Source organism: Rattus rattus, chromosome 1 (assembly GCF_011064425.1).
Source record: "Rattus rattus isolate New Zealand chromosome 1, Rrattus_CSIRO_v1, whole genome shotgun sequence".
Lineage (NCBI taxonomy): Eukaryota > Metazoa > Chordata > Mammalia > Rodentia > Muridae > Rattus > Rattus rattus.
This window is the reverse complement of record NC_046154.1, coordinates 108,150,134-108,166,934: the sequence shown is the minus strand read 5'-3', so window position 1 is coordinate 108,166,934 and position 16,801 is coordinate 108,150,134. Positions and strand designations below refer to the sequence as shown.

The following is a 16,801-nucleotide window of genomic DNA, read 5'->3' as shown; positions in this document are numbered from 1 at the left end:
TCTCATCAGATTTCCACCCCTCTACCCTGCAACTAGTCCAAAATCCACTCACCTCCCTTGCCCCAGGAGTCCTGCAAAGGGCTGACCCACCGAGGAGCTTAGGGGACTCTTTATCTTAAAATGGTTTGGCTGATAGGATCATGTCAGTAGACTGCTGAAGACAGCACTTGCCTTTTCTCCAAAGACATTGCTACTTCCTGAACCAGTTTGATCAAGTGGAAGAGATTAAAATTATATACAAGCTGGCTTAGAAACTCTAAAGAGATGACTCCAACATGAGAGTCTCACTATGGACCTCTCTAGGACCCTGGCTCCTACCCCTCCTAGGCCTATTGGTCTCTAGCCTCTTAGTAATAAATTTCCCTCCGTCTCTTCAGGTTCCTTTGGGAAAGAGTTAGTGAAATAATTCAACAGTCAGTAAACTACATTCTCCCATTGCCTGTATGCCTAATTCCCCTGCCTTTGACCCATGTTCCAGCCTTCCTAAGATGCCCCGAAAGTCCCCATTCAGCTGGAAGTAACTAGAGGACTAAATACCATTGTGCCTTATCAACAAAAGGCTAGAATGTCAAGTCAGGAGTTAGTAAAATTGGCAGTGTAGTTGACAATATCTAAAACAGAAGGCATCTGACCTTGTAACCTGAAGAATTATTACTGGGTAAACAGAGGCCTAAATTCAGCATTCCTCAGGAATCTCACAAGTCAGACACTATCTCCCTTTCCTGCCTCAAGCATCAACTACTCAGGCACGGGAATCCAGTTAATCTCAACAGCCTGCAGCAGCCCAAAGACCCTACCCTGCTAACTATCAAATAAAATCCTGCTTGTTTCCCACCAAGTCCCTGTCCTGTATTCTTGGAGGCAAACAGTTTGCTCACCCAACAATCTTCCTTCCTACCCGTGAGAGGTGCATCTGGGTGGTTTCGCTGCACCCTTGCTTACAGTTCCCAAAGTTGATGACTACATGACTTCAGAAGTAACTCTAAAAGTAAAGTAGTCCTTCTTGGAAGACTAGAAAAACACAATAGTTTTAAGAAGTCATCAAAACAATGTAGTCTTTTGAATTACACCTCAAAATTAAAAAAAAAAAAGGTAGCCAAACAATAGTCATTAATGTAACAGGGATTAAAGGTACAAAAGAATTGGGGTAGAAATGATGTAAAATACAGGATATTTATGTATGAAATTCTAAAAAGTACTAAAAATACAGTGTTGCAAAGAAAAAAGTATTATTGTAAGGAATAATAGATAGAACTCTTTTCTATCAACACTTTGAGAAAACTTTTGTTCAGGAATGGGAATGCAAATCTTCTAATCCTCCTAAAATAGCTTGCAGGTAGAATGCAAATGTTCGAGCCTCCCCACTAATACTCAATGGTTTTGATCCTTCCCCACACAGTGCTTCATTCCCAGAACCCCACAGCCTTGGAACAGAGACTCCCTTCTTTCCCATTCCCCATGCACCATCACTGAGAAAGACTGAGACCAGGCCCCAACCACTGGGAAAGGCACAGCCTTAGAATAAAAACAAGGCAGACCTCCTGTGCCCATTTGCTTGCCCTTCCATTTTGATCAGCTTGAGAGTTACTCTTGTTGAAGAGCATCCAAAGGTGCTCCTGTTTCAGCAGTCAACACCCCCACCCTACGGTAACAAACAACTCAGTGAGATATCCTCGATAGTACAGGAAAAGGCACTGTAATCCTGGTGATAAGCAATGCTCTCTGCTTGGATTTAAGGCCTGACCAACAGGAAGGAGTTCGTGCCTGACCAACAGGAAGGAGTTCGTGCCTGGTATTGTAAACCAAGCCGACTACTCATGGCTGGCGAGGCCACGGACCCCAGAAAGGAGCCGTTACAGATACTTTCCCAACCCCGTTTCACTTAAATTAACTTCTGCCCTGGTCTTAGTTATTTATCTATGTCTGCTAGTTCTGGGCTTAGCTTCCTCTTGCTTTTTGTTGTTATTTCTTTGTAAGACCTAAAGGTCAAGTTATTTATTTGTGGTCCTGGTAGCTATGTTTCTTCTTGGGACTCTTTTCATAGTTTTGGCATGTTTTCGCTTACTTTCTTTTACTTTTTTCTCAAAGATTTTCTCAAGGCCTTGTTCTCTAGTATGGTGTTATTAATCTCTGAGTTTCCACTGCTGAGAACTGTAGTGTCACTACACCATAATCTGATGGATGCAAGAGATTGTGTGCTGAAAGAAGGATCGCAGGGGAAGGTGTTCCCTCTGTAACCTCGACGCCCAGGCTCTGTCTCTGGACTCCATGAGGGAAGGAGGGAAGGAAGAGGCTCTGCTGAAAGCAGTCCTCTGACCGTCATGAGTACACATGGCACGTGTACATGTGGATCCATGCACACACATCGTTCATTCACACAGAACGAGTTTTCTATGTTAAGACATGGTCTATTTTAGAATGGTTCATGGGCTGCTAAGGAGAATTGGTATTCTGAGCACCTGGATAGAATGCTAATTATACTACCATTCAATCAAGTGTTTCTTTGTTGTAAGGTGTGCATGATTTCCTGTCATCCTGTGATTCTGTGGTGTTGTTTCTCTGCTCTCTTAACTGTTATTCCCTGTGGTTCCAGGGGATGTTTGTCTTCCTCCTCATTCTGAAGGAGTCTTTAACCCTGATTTTGCCATGTAAAGTTTTTCTTCTTCAATTATAACAAATGGTTTTGCTGAATACACAAGTCTGGGTTAGTAGTTAAACTTGGAAAAGACCAGTCCAGACCACTGTGGCTTTTAAAGTTTCTGTTGAGAACTGTTATTTCAAGAGGCCTGCTTTTCTGCATAAATGTGCTGCTTCTTTCATGGCACTTTACTCTGATTTCTTTCTTTGTTCTGTATATTGAGTGGCTTACTTATATCTGATGACATGAATTTTTCTCAGTTCCTGTTTATTTGATACTGTAAATATCTTCTCTGTCTAGTCTGGTACCTATTTCTCTAATTTTGGGGAACGGTTTGTTGAAATGTTTTTAATGCCATTAGAATGAAATTCTTCTTCTATGCCATAACCCTTAAAACTGGTATTTTTAAATTGTCTCGAGGGTCTTGAAAACCCTGTTCCTACCCTACTCATTCTCTGTTTTTTGTTGGAAAGTTTGAAATCCTCTTACATTTTGTCTTCAATATGCTGTCAACTTCTTGATCTAGTTTATTGGTGAGATTTCCCACGGTGCATCTCCTTTTTACTAGACTTACACTGTTTTCCCTCTCCAATATGTTTGTTTGTCCATTAGTATTTTTATCTCTTTATTGAATTCCTTCTTCCATCTTGAGTTTAAACTCATTTCACTTATCTGTTTATCTGGAACTTATCTCCTCTGAGTTCTCTAAGTACACTCTCATCTTCCATCTGTCCTGGGCATCTCTGCTGTGCACTAGTCACAGCTGTCACTGCATCTCATAATTGTGCTTAGGATGATTCTTGTCAACAACCTGCATGGCTAAGAACATCTACTGTTTTCCCCAAAGAAGTCCTTTCTCTGCTGTTGAAATATGGAGTGCACTTGGGATTCATGCTGGATTTTAAGATAAAGTTATACCTTATATATGTCAGTCACACAGTGTATCCCAGAAAGCACAAAATAGCTGTTTGCTAAAGCCCAACCATGACACAAATGCATCCTGCACTTGTTGTCTTCAAGTCTCTCCTCCTCCTAACGTCCTAAGTGGCAGCTCTGTATCTTCCTTGAGGTCTTTCCTAAGTTCACCTTACCCTGAAGGCCTTGTCTAAAACCCCGACTCCCCAGGCTCAGAGACCTTGGCTCTGATTCCTGGACTCGCTCCTTCCTTCCTACCATTAGCAGAGACCATGTCCTTGTTTGTCTCTCTGCTGAGTGTATGGTAAGTTTGTGAAGCAGGAATTTTGTCTATTTTGTTCATTTCTACACTGTTAGCATCTATACTAGTCACTGGCACATAACAGATTATTTTAAAAATGTAATGAATGAAGGCCCCATTCAATCTCTTAAATATAAGCTATTACTTTATTATTTTGTTAGATACAGCCTAGATTTCCTAATTTTCTACAAGGACAAAAGCCTACAATGTAAAATATTTTATATTGTAAACATTGCCTCCGATTTTTAAAAAGGTACAGACTTAAAAATACATTTATATTAGGATATAAACTGGTACTTAATGTGTGACATGCCTTTATCAGTATATCCTTTCCAACCTCATAATTTTTGTCTGTCGTCCATTCAATTGCATTCCTACATTAGGTTGTTAGTTTATACAAGAGTGCCCTATCACCAATGACTTTGGAGAAACTAATATGCTCTGTGACCTCAGATAGTTCATTTCCTTTTGCTTAGCTGTGGTTTGTGTGTCTGTCAGTGTTCTATTGCTGTGAAAAGACACCATGACCATGACAACTCTTATTTATAGAAGTAAGCATTTAATTGGGAGGGTCAGTCCATTTTCATCATGGTGGGGAGCATGGCAGCATATAGGCAGACGTGGTGCTGCTGGGGAAGGGGCTGAGACTTCTGTATTCTCATCTACAGGCAGCATTCAGAGCCACTGGGCCTGGCATGGGCTTATGAAAACTTCAAAGCCCACCCCTAGTGATACACTTCCTCCAACAGGGCCACACCTCCTAACCATTTAAATAATGGCACTCCCTGGTGACCAATCATTCAAATATATGAGCCTATGGGAACCATTCTTATTCAAGCCACCACAAGTTGTAAAATGAAGTTGCTGGTTTGGGTCTTCTTTCTAACAGTAATTTACTATAACTTTAATACGTTTAAGATTTATTTCTTATTCTGAATGTTTGGTTAAGCAGATAGGCATAGAAATATTTAGACATTGCCATGTTAGAGAAAATGTTTTCTGCACAGCTCAAATATAATTTATAAGGGCTAAAATTATGCCAAAAAGCTTTAAGTATGATTTCAATACAATACAATTTCAATACACACACATTAATTTTCTTTAAGTATATAGGGTTAGTAATTCAAAAACTATGTTGAGACTAAGGAAACCTGGTTTTGACATGAAGGAATCAACACGAATAATAATTCATTACTAGTAATACAAACTATGTAGCTGGTAGAGACTACAGCATTAAAATGAACCTAATCTTCACTATGATGATGGGACATCATTTTTTAAAAATGTTATGTATGCAAATGTCCACATAAATATATAATGGCAAAACTATGCATTTGGGGACACGTTCTTCAGTTATAGTTGGGCAGGACACTTAGACAGGTTGACAGGGATACTTGAATATAAAGGCTGTAGCTACCTCTATGAAGCAGTTTCCTATGCTACCCATTAACTACCTGCCAAGTTAACTTGCCAGAGTTCAAAAGCCCATTTCTGATTACTCAAAGGCTAAGAAAGAAGCTTAGGCATCTGGGCTTCCTTGCATTCTCAATAACGTATTCTACAAAGGGTATGGGGCTCTGACGTGAGGTCCAGATATTAATGGCAGATCCATCATTTACTAACTGACTACTTAGTACTGACTGAGTGATTGTCCTTGAGTCTGGTTTCCGTGTAACCCAGACTGGTTGTAAACTCCCTATGTGGTCAAGGGACCTTGAAACATGTTTTATGCAGTGATAGGCAGTGACCAGGACCGGGGCATGCTAGGCAAGCACTGGCCACAGTCTCAGCCCAAACTGCAACTCTTTAATGGCTGAACAAACTATGAGAAGTCCTAGGAATTTTTTTTTTTTTTCAAAGAAAAACAGCTAATGAGTAGCTGGAGTTCATGATAAAATGCAAGATTACTGAGAGCAGAATTTCACCCAATGTCATGTAATGCCAAACTACTGTATTTTCAGAAAAGGACAAAAAGAGAAACATCATAATGAGGATAAAATCTTCAGAATATTTTTACTCTAAATTAAAATGCACATATAACAATAAATCTTTTATATGTTTTTAATAAGTAGCCTCTGACTTTTTAAGGCAAGAGTCCAAAATCTTTGCTTATCTTCCCAAGTGTGGGAAACCTTGAGAAAGTAAGTCCTTACAGGACAAAATTGTAGTGCTAAAATGAAATACCTTAGACTCACTTGTTCTTAAATTTCTTCTAGTAAAATCACTAACACTAAATCCTATTCTGCTACTCAGTAATCTAAGGCCAGCCTACATCAAAAATAAACATTTTACAAATAAAGAAAAACAGTATTGCTCAACATATAGGTAGCTGAGGAAACATATTTTTATGTTTGGTGGGCAAGCCTATAGTCCATTTTTTTAATTAGTCACTGATGTGGAGGGCACACATTGACGTGACAGGTGCCCACCCCTGGGCAGGTGGTCCTGAGCTCTGTAAGAAAGCGGACTGAGCATGCTAGCAAGAAGTGCTCTACCTGGTTTTGGTTGGCATCCGCCCCTGACTGCAGGTTCCTGTCCTGCCTCTTTTCCATATGAAGTGTGATGTGGATGGACAAGCCAAACAAGCCCTTTCCTCCCCAACTTGCTTAGTATTTACTGTCATGCTCTACAGTCACACTTCTCGTCCCCCTACTCGTCCGTTCCTTTCTTCTTCTCTTCTACTTTCAAGGTTTTTGTTTGTTAGAAATCTAGATTCCACAGATGACAGAAAACATGTAGTATTTGTCACTTCATAACTCATAAATTTGCAAGAGCATTATTTCTTTCTTGGTGTTAGATTAGTAATATATAATAAACTTTCACATAAAACCAATTCCATCTACTCAGCAATAAATGGTTATGCTACCTAGCGTCTACATGCTTTTATTTACATGTGTGTGTGTGTGTATATATATATATATGTTCAGTACAACTCTTGGTTGATATAAAAGTGTTTCCGAAATAGAACATCAGAGACATTTTTTTCTTGATAAAAAAGCCTTACCTTTTAAACAAGGCTTTGTCATGTTAGTCATCATGGAGGAGTACCCCATCCTCCAAAATTATGGCACACAGATACTTTTTATAAAATTAATGAATGCTTTAGTAATGCATATTCTTTTGCTGAGTTAAGTACAAGGCAGTAAGACACGCACACTCCTACCTTTAAAAAGGTCTCATTGGTCAACAGTGCAACTTGCTTTTCCAAAGGTTGATTTTCCACATACCTAAAATTTTTATTATCCCATAAAGAAAAGAGGAATGTTGAACAATTTATATAGTTGAATAGCATGTTAGAAAAAATAACTAGCTGGATTGGTTTCCATATTTTTTCATTCCTTTTCAAAAATAAATTCAAGACATCAGTTCTTGATTACCTTAATGATAATTAGTGAAGTCATTAAGGCCATATACCTCAGAAACAGGAAGAGTTATTTCTCAACGATAACTCTGGAGAACTTGCAAATTATGTAAAATATTAGTTAAAATATTTATGTAAAAATTTTAAATCCAGCAAAGAAATTCCATCAATAAAAGTAGCATGGTTCTATACTTCTAAATAAAAGGCTTGTTATTTCATTCCTAACTTCAAAAACAACTGAAGCCAGAAGTCATTTCATTTCATTCTAGTCTGATATAAGTCACATTAAATATACTTATCTTTTACCTCCTAAATGAAGGAAGGCGCCGGATTTTTTCACATTGATTGACTGAGAAAACATTTATTCTTTTTTTGGCTTCTGAGAGATCACAGCACAGAACACTTAGGGGCTGAGAATAAAAATGTTCTAGTAGAGAAAGCTGAAAGAAATATGAAGATATTTGTTAGAGTGTGGCAGTAAATGTTTAACCCCTTACCCGATGAATTTTAGGCCTATTTTTGTGTTTGTTTGTTTTGAGACAGGGTTTCAGCTGGCTGTCCTGGCACTCACAGTATAGACCAGGCTGGCCCTCAAACTCACAGAGAACTGACTGCCTCTCCCTTCTGAGTGCTGGGAATAAAGGTGTGTGCCACCACCCCCTGTCCTTAAGACTATTGTTTGAGGGTTAAAGTATTTATGGTTGGGTTGTAGAGATGGTTCAGCAATGAGGAGCACTTGTTACTTTTAAAGATGACCAAGTTCAGATCTCAGCAACAAGAAGGCAGTTACCATCAGTAACTTTGGTTCCAGAAAACTCAAAACTCTCTTCTGGTCTTTAAGGCACTGCACATGAGGGGAATGAACAATCTCATAGAAACTATACCCATCCACATAAAACAAGAATATTTAAATAATTATGTCCCAATAACATTGCAGCAGAACTTATACAACTTTAATATTTACAATTCTGTGGACCAGATCAGAAAAAGTAATGTCAGGAGTACATATGAGGAGAAAACAACATAGATGAATATATTACTGCAGAAGTCACTTGAAATGACTGCAAATGTAGTATGGATGGGACATTACATGACCTAGAGATCTAATAAATGTCTTCACCCAAATCACTAATCACCAGATCTACCTGTTCAATTAAATACAATGCTGCAGCGGTAGGCATTATACCTATTGATAAGAGTAACAAAAATCGCTCTCTCTTGTTCTTCCTCTTCTCGTGCCCTCCTTATCCCTGTCCCCTCTCTCCCCATTGCCCCCCGCCCCCCTTCCCTCTCTCCTTCTAGAAAAACCTATACCTTCAAATCAGTTTTATCCCATTCAAGAAAAAAAAAAAAATGGTACACTGATTACTAAAGTACTCACATGATAGAACACCGTCCTTTCCATAGAAACAATTTTCTAAATTCTAATGTAATTTATTTTAAAATGCTAGTATTATTTGAGGTGAAGTATAAGATTATCAATTTTTTTTCTAATTCTAAGCAAGTTTCTCAAGACTGATTCTTTTTTCAGATAACCTATACCCCTTATTGCTCTAATAAATATGATAACCAAAAGCAACTTAGGAAAGAAAGGGTTTATTTGGCTTACATATCCCAACCCCAGACCTTTACCTTGAGAAGTCAGGGCAGTAACTCTCTGATGAGCAGAAGTAGGGATGGTGGAGAAATGGGGCTTACTGGCTTGCTTTTAAGCTCATGTTCAGTTACTTTCTTATACAATTATACCACCACTCTCCCACCCCAAAGGAGCCACTACCCAAAGAAGGTTGGACTTCCCTCAACAATCAACTATCAAGAAAACGCCACAAAGACATACCCAATGTGATGGATTTCCTCAACTGAGGATTTCTTCCCCGGTAACTTTACATTAAAATGACAAAAACTAACTAGCACACAGTGTTACTGGATAGTGAATTCCTTAAGTAATGGAGGAAACATATTCTATCCAGCAGAAAATAACATTCCTCACAGGAAATTTATAATTCAACATGCTTTTCTGTCAGGAGCCATAACAGGACAAGCTAATAACTAGCAGGTGATCATCCTGAGATGGCCAGCCTCGGATTATTATATAATCTGCGACTGGTTCGCCCTTATTAAGCAAGGCTGTAAGGGATTCATTTTGGGAAAGATTCCTGCTACTAAAAGGCTTTTCCTGTTATTATTATTAAACACATACAACAATCATTAAGTAACAGCACACCCCTTTGGAGCAGATCTCTGCAGACCTACGAAGATGTACTGTCTCATGGTGATGCCATATAGACAAATAGATGACTTCTTAAGTCTTACTATGATCCTGTAAGAATTCCTAAAATTATAACATTAAGCTCTTTTAGAGTGGGACTGCTATTTAGTCTTTCTCTGATAATTAAAGCTGCAGTGAGAACTCTGCCAGTCTCCCAGGTGTCACCAGTTAATTGCTCTTAGATAGTAACCAGACTTTCTCTTACTCAGAGCACATTCCAAGAGGTTGTAAAACAATTATCAAGGGTCATAAAAAGAGAACAAATGACTTATTACAGGTGCAAGGACAAAGGATAAAATATTGACTGGTTTTATCTATACAAAACTTCACTAACAACTTAGGTATGGTTTTAGACCTTCAGTGACTCTGTAGAGCTGACACTGGTGATGAATGGTTAGCCAGATAATTACTCCTGATGGATATACATGTAATCATTCTCTGTTGTAAACTTCTATTTCAACTTATGATTTGATCTTTCATATGAACTTGTGATGAACTTTGTAACAAGTGATCATGTATGCTGAAAGGTGTTTAAGTGCTGAGGACAAAGAAAAGACACACAAGAAGGACTGAGCTGGAGGGGACTGAGCTGAAGAGTCAGGACTGAGTGAAAGAGAACTGCGCAGAATTGAGCTAAGGAGAACTGAGCTAAAAAGATCTGGGCTGAGAAGACATGCAGAGTGGAATAACTTAGAGACTATAGGTAAGAGAGCAATGTGCAGAATACAAAGGAAAAAAGAAGAAGCTACAGAGAGCAGAAGGAGCAGGCAGGTTTCTCCTTACCATGGACAGAGCAGGTCCTTTCTTAATAGCAAGGCAGGCGTAGTCTTACTAAAAGGAACAAGCCTTTACTCTTACAAACTTGGGTTTAATTCACTTAGCATTAAAAGGGTAGGAGCAATTTCTTTCTCTGTGTAATAAAGATTGGAGCTCATCCTTCATCCAGAACGAGTGAGTTCTTTCTGCACCGGTGCTTGGTCATTTGCTCCATGTGCATATGTAAGTATAAATGTGTGTGTAAGTAACTGTGAGAATGTACGCATGTGTGTGTGTAAGAATGTAATTGTGAGAATGTATGTAAGCTGGACCTAACTGATTTTAAGTAGAAATGTATAAATGTGCATTTATGAATCCTATATGAAATTATATATGTTTATGCATATTTGGCTATGTAAAAGTTTTTCCTTCTGCAACCACTATTCCCTTCTCTTGGTTCAATAGAAGTTTATTGCTCCAAACTTCCCCCTACCCTGACAAGCAAGAGGCATAGGAACAATAGGAAAAAGGCTCTAGCAAATCTCCTGCTGTTTTAGAATGAAGTGCTAAATGCCAGAGACTGCGGTTTCTGGCCTCAGAGGAACACAGAGGGCGGGTCTGTACAGTAGCAGAGCACAGTGGCTTAGACATAGATAAGTAAAATTATTATTATACAGAAATCCTAAATATCTCGTAAGACAAAGTCTTACCCCCATAAGACAAAGTCTTATCCTCTGCCGACGCTCTTCCCGCTCTGCTGCCTCAAGAAGAACCAACACGAGAAAGAAGACTAATGCACTTTTCTATAAATACATTTTAAAATATTTGGTAGGCTACAGGGTTACTGTGATATATTTTGTCTATCCCTAGACTCCTGGAATCTTTTACACAAATGATTATGCATCTATTAAGATAGTCACATGGTTTCTGCCTGAGTCCACGTATGTTCTACACTGCATGCATTAAATTGTATATTGTCAACCAGCCTTGTATGCTGGTCAGTATGATCTTTGTGTTGCTTGATCTGGTTTGCAAGTATTTTACTGATAATCTTTGAATCTGTACTAATCACAGAAATTAATATGTAGGTTTTTTGATGTTATGATTGAGCATTTACCTGGTGCCAGTATCAAGGTAATAATAATTTGCTGAATAATCCTTGTACTTTATGAAACAGTCTGAGGAACAGCAGTATTCTTAAAAACCACAGCATATCTGGAAGGGGATCTAAGTAGTCCAGGCCTTTCCTTCATTGTTAATTTATTATTCATTGCTTACTTTTGTCAATTCATATGGTTCTAGAAGTTTATCCATTTTTCCTATTTCCTAGTTCACTGGAGTTAAGTTTTCACAGTTATTTCTTAATCATTTCAGTGGTATGAGTTATAGTATTCCTTTTCACCTCACACTCACTTGGGTTTTGGGGGTTAGTTTGGCTAGGAGCTTATCGAGCTTATAAAAAGAAATAACTTTTGCTTCTCCTTAGAGTTTCTGACCTCCACTTCATCTGTCTCTGCTCTCACCTGTGTTACCTCTTTAAGTACACTGATTTGAAACTTGCCTTGTTCTTGCTTTTTCTCCCATAAACCAGAAAATATATTTTCTGGCATTGCTTACTCAGAATTTTAACTGTGGGTTTACTTTTTGCCTCCTTTGCTGGGCAAAGAGCACTTTGAAGACAGATTTCTTTTTCCTCTGTACACCTAGGGCTCAGCACAGTGCCTTCCTTAATGTAAGTGCCTAGTATTTCATAAATAAACAAAATGAATGGCAGAACAAATTTTAGAGGTTATTCTCTCATTTAATTTCATAAATTGCTAAGGTAAATTCTGTCTTGATTTACAATCCTTTTGTAAAAAGTCAGTGAATCAAACCACAATGATTATGTGCAGGAAGAATGCATATGGAAGAATAACTTAGGTCAGGAGTGGCAGCACATGACTTTAATCCCAGCACTCAAGAGGAAAAGGCAAGTGGGTCTCTAAGTTCTAGGCCAGCCTAGATCACAAAGAGTTGCAGGACAGCCAAGGCTATACAGAGAAACCCTATCTCAAAAAGGAAAAAAAAATAAAACAAAACAAAAACCATACAAGTTTCAAAACACTATAAAAAGATGAAGATTGTCATATTAGACTAACAACTTATTGGTCTTAATGAAACTGACACTTGGCATGGACTCACAATGACTGTACATTAACAACTTAGGGAGTTGCCAAGAGAAGTAATTATCATTTAACTAAAATGTGGTTTTACAGCTTGAAAAGTGCTGGTAGAAACAGCCGCAAACACATCCAGGATCAAAGCTGGAGAGTTCACTTTCTGGCCCATCAAAGAAGGTTAATGGCATTTCTTAGGTAAAAAGCCACCAAGATTTCATCAAGTCCTAAACAAAAATAAGTCCTTTCCCTCCAGCCCAACTCTCAGTGGTTAAGACTAGCTAGAATGGATCCATTACTGATAGCCTAATTCTATCTTCTACAGGTATCTTCTAAATAAGAAAGGAAAGGTAAAAACCTAGAAAAAAAATGACATTTCCCTCTTCTAGATCTTGCAATTAAAACGCCTTATTTATCACACTACTCAATCTAAAATAATGTAAATTAATTAGAACTAGACAGTGAACTTTCATCAGATTCTCTTACCTTAAGTCCTTTGATGAAGTTTTGAATTGAGAAATCGTGATACAAAAAGATGTTGGTCAGAACTTGTAATGCCTTTTTACTCAATTTAAAGGGAAACTGAGGGGTAAGAAGCAGCTGAAAGAGACAGGGATGGAAGTCAGGCTTCTTAGTCGCCCCTCCTCACGAACATGAAGTAAATAACTGGACAAACAGTTATACTGTGACTCCACACATATGAACATAATCATAGTTATACTTTTTTTAATAGTCAAATGCCCAACAAATCATAAACCTTATGTATTTAAGACTGAAAACACCAAAAAGCAATTTGTATTACAATCTGTGTTTGAGACAGGGTCTCATCAGATAGCCCTGACTGACTATCCATGACTGGCTAGCTGGCCAAAAAATAAAAATAATCACAGAGATCTGCTTGCCTCTCTCCCACCCTCAAACTCCACTCTGAACCAAAGCTGTCTACCAACTTCATTAAATTCCTAATCTTCCAATAATGACATAAGTGCATAACCCTTTGCCTTACACCAGAAGATACCAAAAACTGAACCATTTTCTTACCAGATAAATTTTTCCCTACTAATCCAAATTAGTAAAGGGTAGCAAGCTATGTACTATTAAATGATAACACAAAATGAAGATTTTTCTTTTTGAAAATATAGAGAAATTTTGTACTATTTAATGTTCAATGGTTCAGATGCTTTACATCTGAAAATTAAACCTTATACTAGGTTTGTTTTTGTTTTTTAACCAAAAGTATAGTTGCACAAGGACAACCGCATTTGACTACAATTAATCTCAAAATGAAAACGTTTCCTAACATGTCAGTAAATCAGAGTGCCATCTGTTGGGTAGCCATGTGTAGAGGCAGTTCATGGTAAACACACAGGTGGTCACTGTTAGGCTACACAACTGTCACGGACAGTCCTTAATACCACTGTTAAGGAATTCCAGTGGCAGTCAGTAGTAACCACGCTACTATTACACAGAAACATTATAGCAATAAGAGTCTAAGCTAAGTAGCTGTTGTCAAGAGCAACATGACAGTTGTCAAAGTTCACAAAGTCCTTTGGGACTGGACAGATGGCTCAGAAGTTAATGGCATTGGTTGCTTTTCCAGAGGACTGGGGTTCCATTGTCAGCACCACATGATGGCTCACAGCCATTTGTAACTCCAGTTCTAGAGATCCAACACCCTCTTCTGACCTCCCCAGGTACTGCATGCACGTGGTGCACAAACACTCATACATATCAAATCAAAATACATTTTAAAGCTTTAAGTCATTTTATATAAAATATAAGATCAAAACCTACTGGTAATGCTCTGGGGTGTGTAAATTCTGTAAAATTTTATTTGTTACTGTCAGTGCCTTACTACTTATGAGTGTTTCCTTACTACTTTCCAGGCCCTCCCTTGACATAGCAGACAAGTGCTCTATTAGTGAGCTATGTTTTGACTCCTAGATTCATTCTAAAAGTCTAATATCTTCAACTAAGTAATAAAAACAAGAATGAATATATACAAATGATTGTTGCTTTCATAAAGCTTAATTTTTATGTGAGAAGGCAACTATATGCAAAGAGAAAATATAATTATAACCATAATTGAGTAAGAGCATTAAAATATGCAAATAAGTTGAGCAAAGTCTGAGATACATAGAAATTTATTGGTATCATTCATTATAGATAATATATGTCTGGTAGCTTTGGTTTCACTTTCTGTCATTGGTAAACATTTTTTCTTTTTACCTTATCAAGAACTACTGTCAGGTGTTCCTTGCAAGACAAAGACTGGAACAGTTCTATACACAACAGAGATGATACTGAATGAGGAAGCAGCCGGTGGATAATAACAGGAGATGTGGCGATCCCAAAAATGAGAATTAGAGGAAACTCATGCAGATGCTGACTAGTTTTCAAAGAAAAAATACAAAAGAAGCTTCTTCAGCAAATATATTTCAATAAATTACATTCAAATGCTTCTTTTAATATACTAAGTTTTCTATGTCATTCATTTTCTCTTTAAAATAAAAAAAAATAATAAACACTTCCCAGATTCTGATCCTGAAATCAAGCCATTAACGGATCCTTTCTTTTCTTTTATAAATAAAAACAGAGACCCAGAAAGACCGAATGCTCCCCTGTGATTAGTATAACAAAGTTATACAACAGTGAGTCGACTAGCATTTAATATAAGCTCACCAACTTGATCCTCATGTGGTGTTCCTTACGGTTTTCCACCTGCTTTCCTTTGCACACATACATATCTTTATACATTCGTAAGCCGTCTTTTTAATGAAAGACGTTTTCCTTACACTATTATCCTAAACATACTGAACATGATTTCATATCAACACAACCAGACAGAAGCAAACGGCTTCTGCTTTTAGAGCGGAATGGCATCATTTGTGAGGACTTCGAAAGTCACACTTCCCTGTATCATGGCTGATCATTTTACCCACTCTCTCCATTTCTTATTGTTTGCCAGAACTGGCTGTGTGAAGCTCTTTTAGTCATAGGAATAAATCATGGTATATTCTTTCAACTGTTCTAAGTCCTTTACTTTTGAGGGCCACAGTACCACAAAGTTAAATAAATAACATATACACCATGTCGCACGTTATCACAGGACAGTGAGAAGTTCACCAAAGTCTTATCCTGAAGACACACTTCAATGGCAGGGAATTAGCTCAGGCCTTCATGCAGTTCTGAGTTCCATCCCTAGCACTGGGGTATGGGTGGTGGTGGTGAATGTGTCTACAACTCATACATCAATGGGGCAAAAATCCTCATACGATCCACTCAGGATAAGAATGTTTAGTACGTTAGTTGATATACAGAATATGCAAAAGAAAGTTAACTACACCCTAACAAATATACGCTGGGAACAAATGTCAGAGGAATGCAACATAGGCCTGGTTACTTCAATTTTAAGTCTTATATGATTGCTTTAAAAACCTCTAATATTAAAATAATACTGATGGAAATATTACATAAAAATAAGATACCTTCATATGGAAAACATTTCTAGCCAGTAAAGCTATATGGAACACAGAGCCTCTAAAGATTAAAAATCAGAAAGAAAAAAAAGAAATGATAGAATATAACAACTTAGAGGAGTATCAATTTAACAGGCAGGTAAGGAGACAATCCTTATAAGATAAATGACATTTAATACCTATTTACCTAAGTTATATATGTTAACTAAAAACAGGATGAACCTGCCTTTCAGCATTATATCAAAGACCAAGAAAATAATTTGCTAGGAGATCTTAGAAGATTCAGTTACGAAAATGATTTTAAATTTCATTAAGTTGGTCTTAAAATGAATATGATTTTTTTCTGTTAAAAGTAATGTCTTAAGAAAAAGGAAATTTGGCATAAAAGCAAAGTCATGTGCTGTGAAGAGTTTAAGCAGGGATGAAGACAGGGAGATGAGAGCAAGGGAAAGGTCAAGCAGAACCAGAGGTATGAAATGCCTTATGGGTCTCTGCTCCTAAATGTGACTGGAGGAGAGAACCCATTCTACGAAGCTGACCTCTAACCTCCACACATACACCATGGCATACACACATCGTATTTACACATACAAAACAATTAATAAATGAAAATTTAAAAATAGATAAATTTTTTTTACATGTAAAGGTACCTGCTGATAATTATGAAGTCCTGCAGTACTTTTGTGCTGAAGCTCTCCATGTTCTTTAAGATAAGCACCACAGGAGGGGACTGCCATTGGCTACAAGTCGCTCTCTTTTTGCTTGTCATTTTGGGGCCTGTCTTCTTTTAAACCAATGTGAAATGGAGGAATTAAAAGTAAGCCTTACCAGTCAAACAATCCCACTTGTTAATGTACTTCTTTACATTTTACAATGACTGTTTTTATTTTTCCCAAATAAAAACAGTATTTCATTCTAACAGTTAC

General features: G+C 37.7%; 1 protein-coding gene across 3 annotated transcripts in view; it reads right to left on the bottom strand.

Annotated features, from left to right (window-relative positions):
- Orc3 (origin recognition complex subunit 3) overlaps window positions 1-16,801 on the bottom strand; it is a 54,934-nt gene that overhangs the window by 22,661 nt on the left and 15,472 nt on the right. For 2 of the 3 annotated variants that reach the window (XM_032904574.1, XM_032904583.1), the window contains exons 7-11: window positions 16,526-16,659; window positions 14,626-14,785; window positions 12,883-12,996; window positions 7,522-7,655; window positions 7,018-7,081 (exon numbers count right to left, since the gene is read on the bottom strand). In XM_032904574.1, coding sequence (XP_032760465.1) covers window positions 7,018-7,081; window positions 7,522-7,655; window positions 12,883-12,996; window positions 14,626-14,785; window positions 16,526-16,659 — 606 coding nt within the window. The remainder of the gene's footprint in view (window positions 1-7,017; window positions 7,082-7,521; window positions 7,656-12,882; window positions 12,997-14,625; window positions 14,786-16,525; window positions 16,660-16,801) is intronic. The other variant, XM_032904594.1, reaches the window with a different exon arrangement.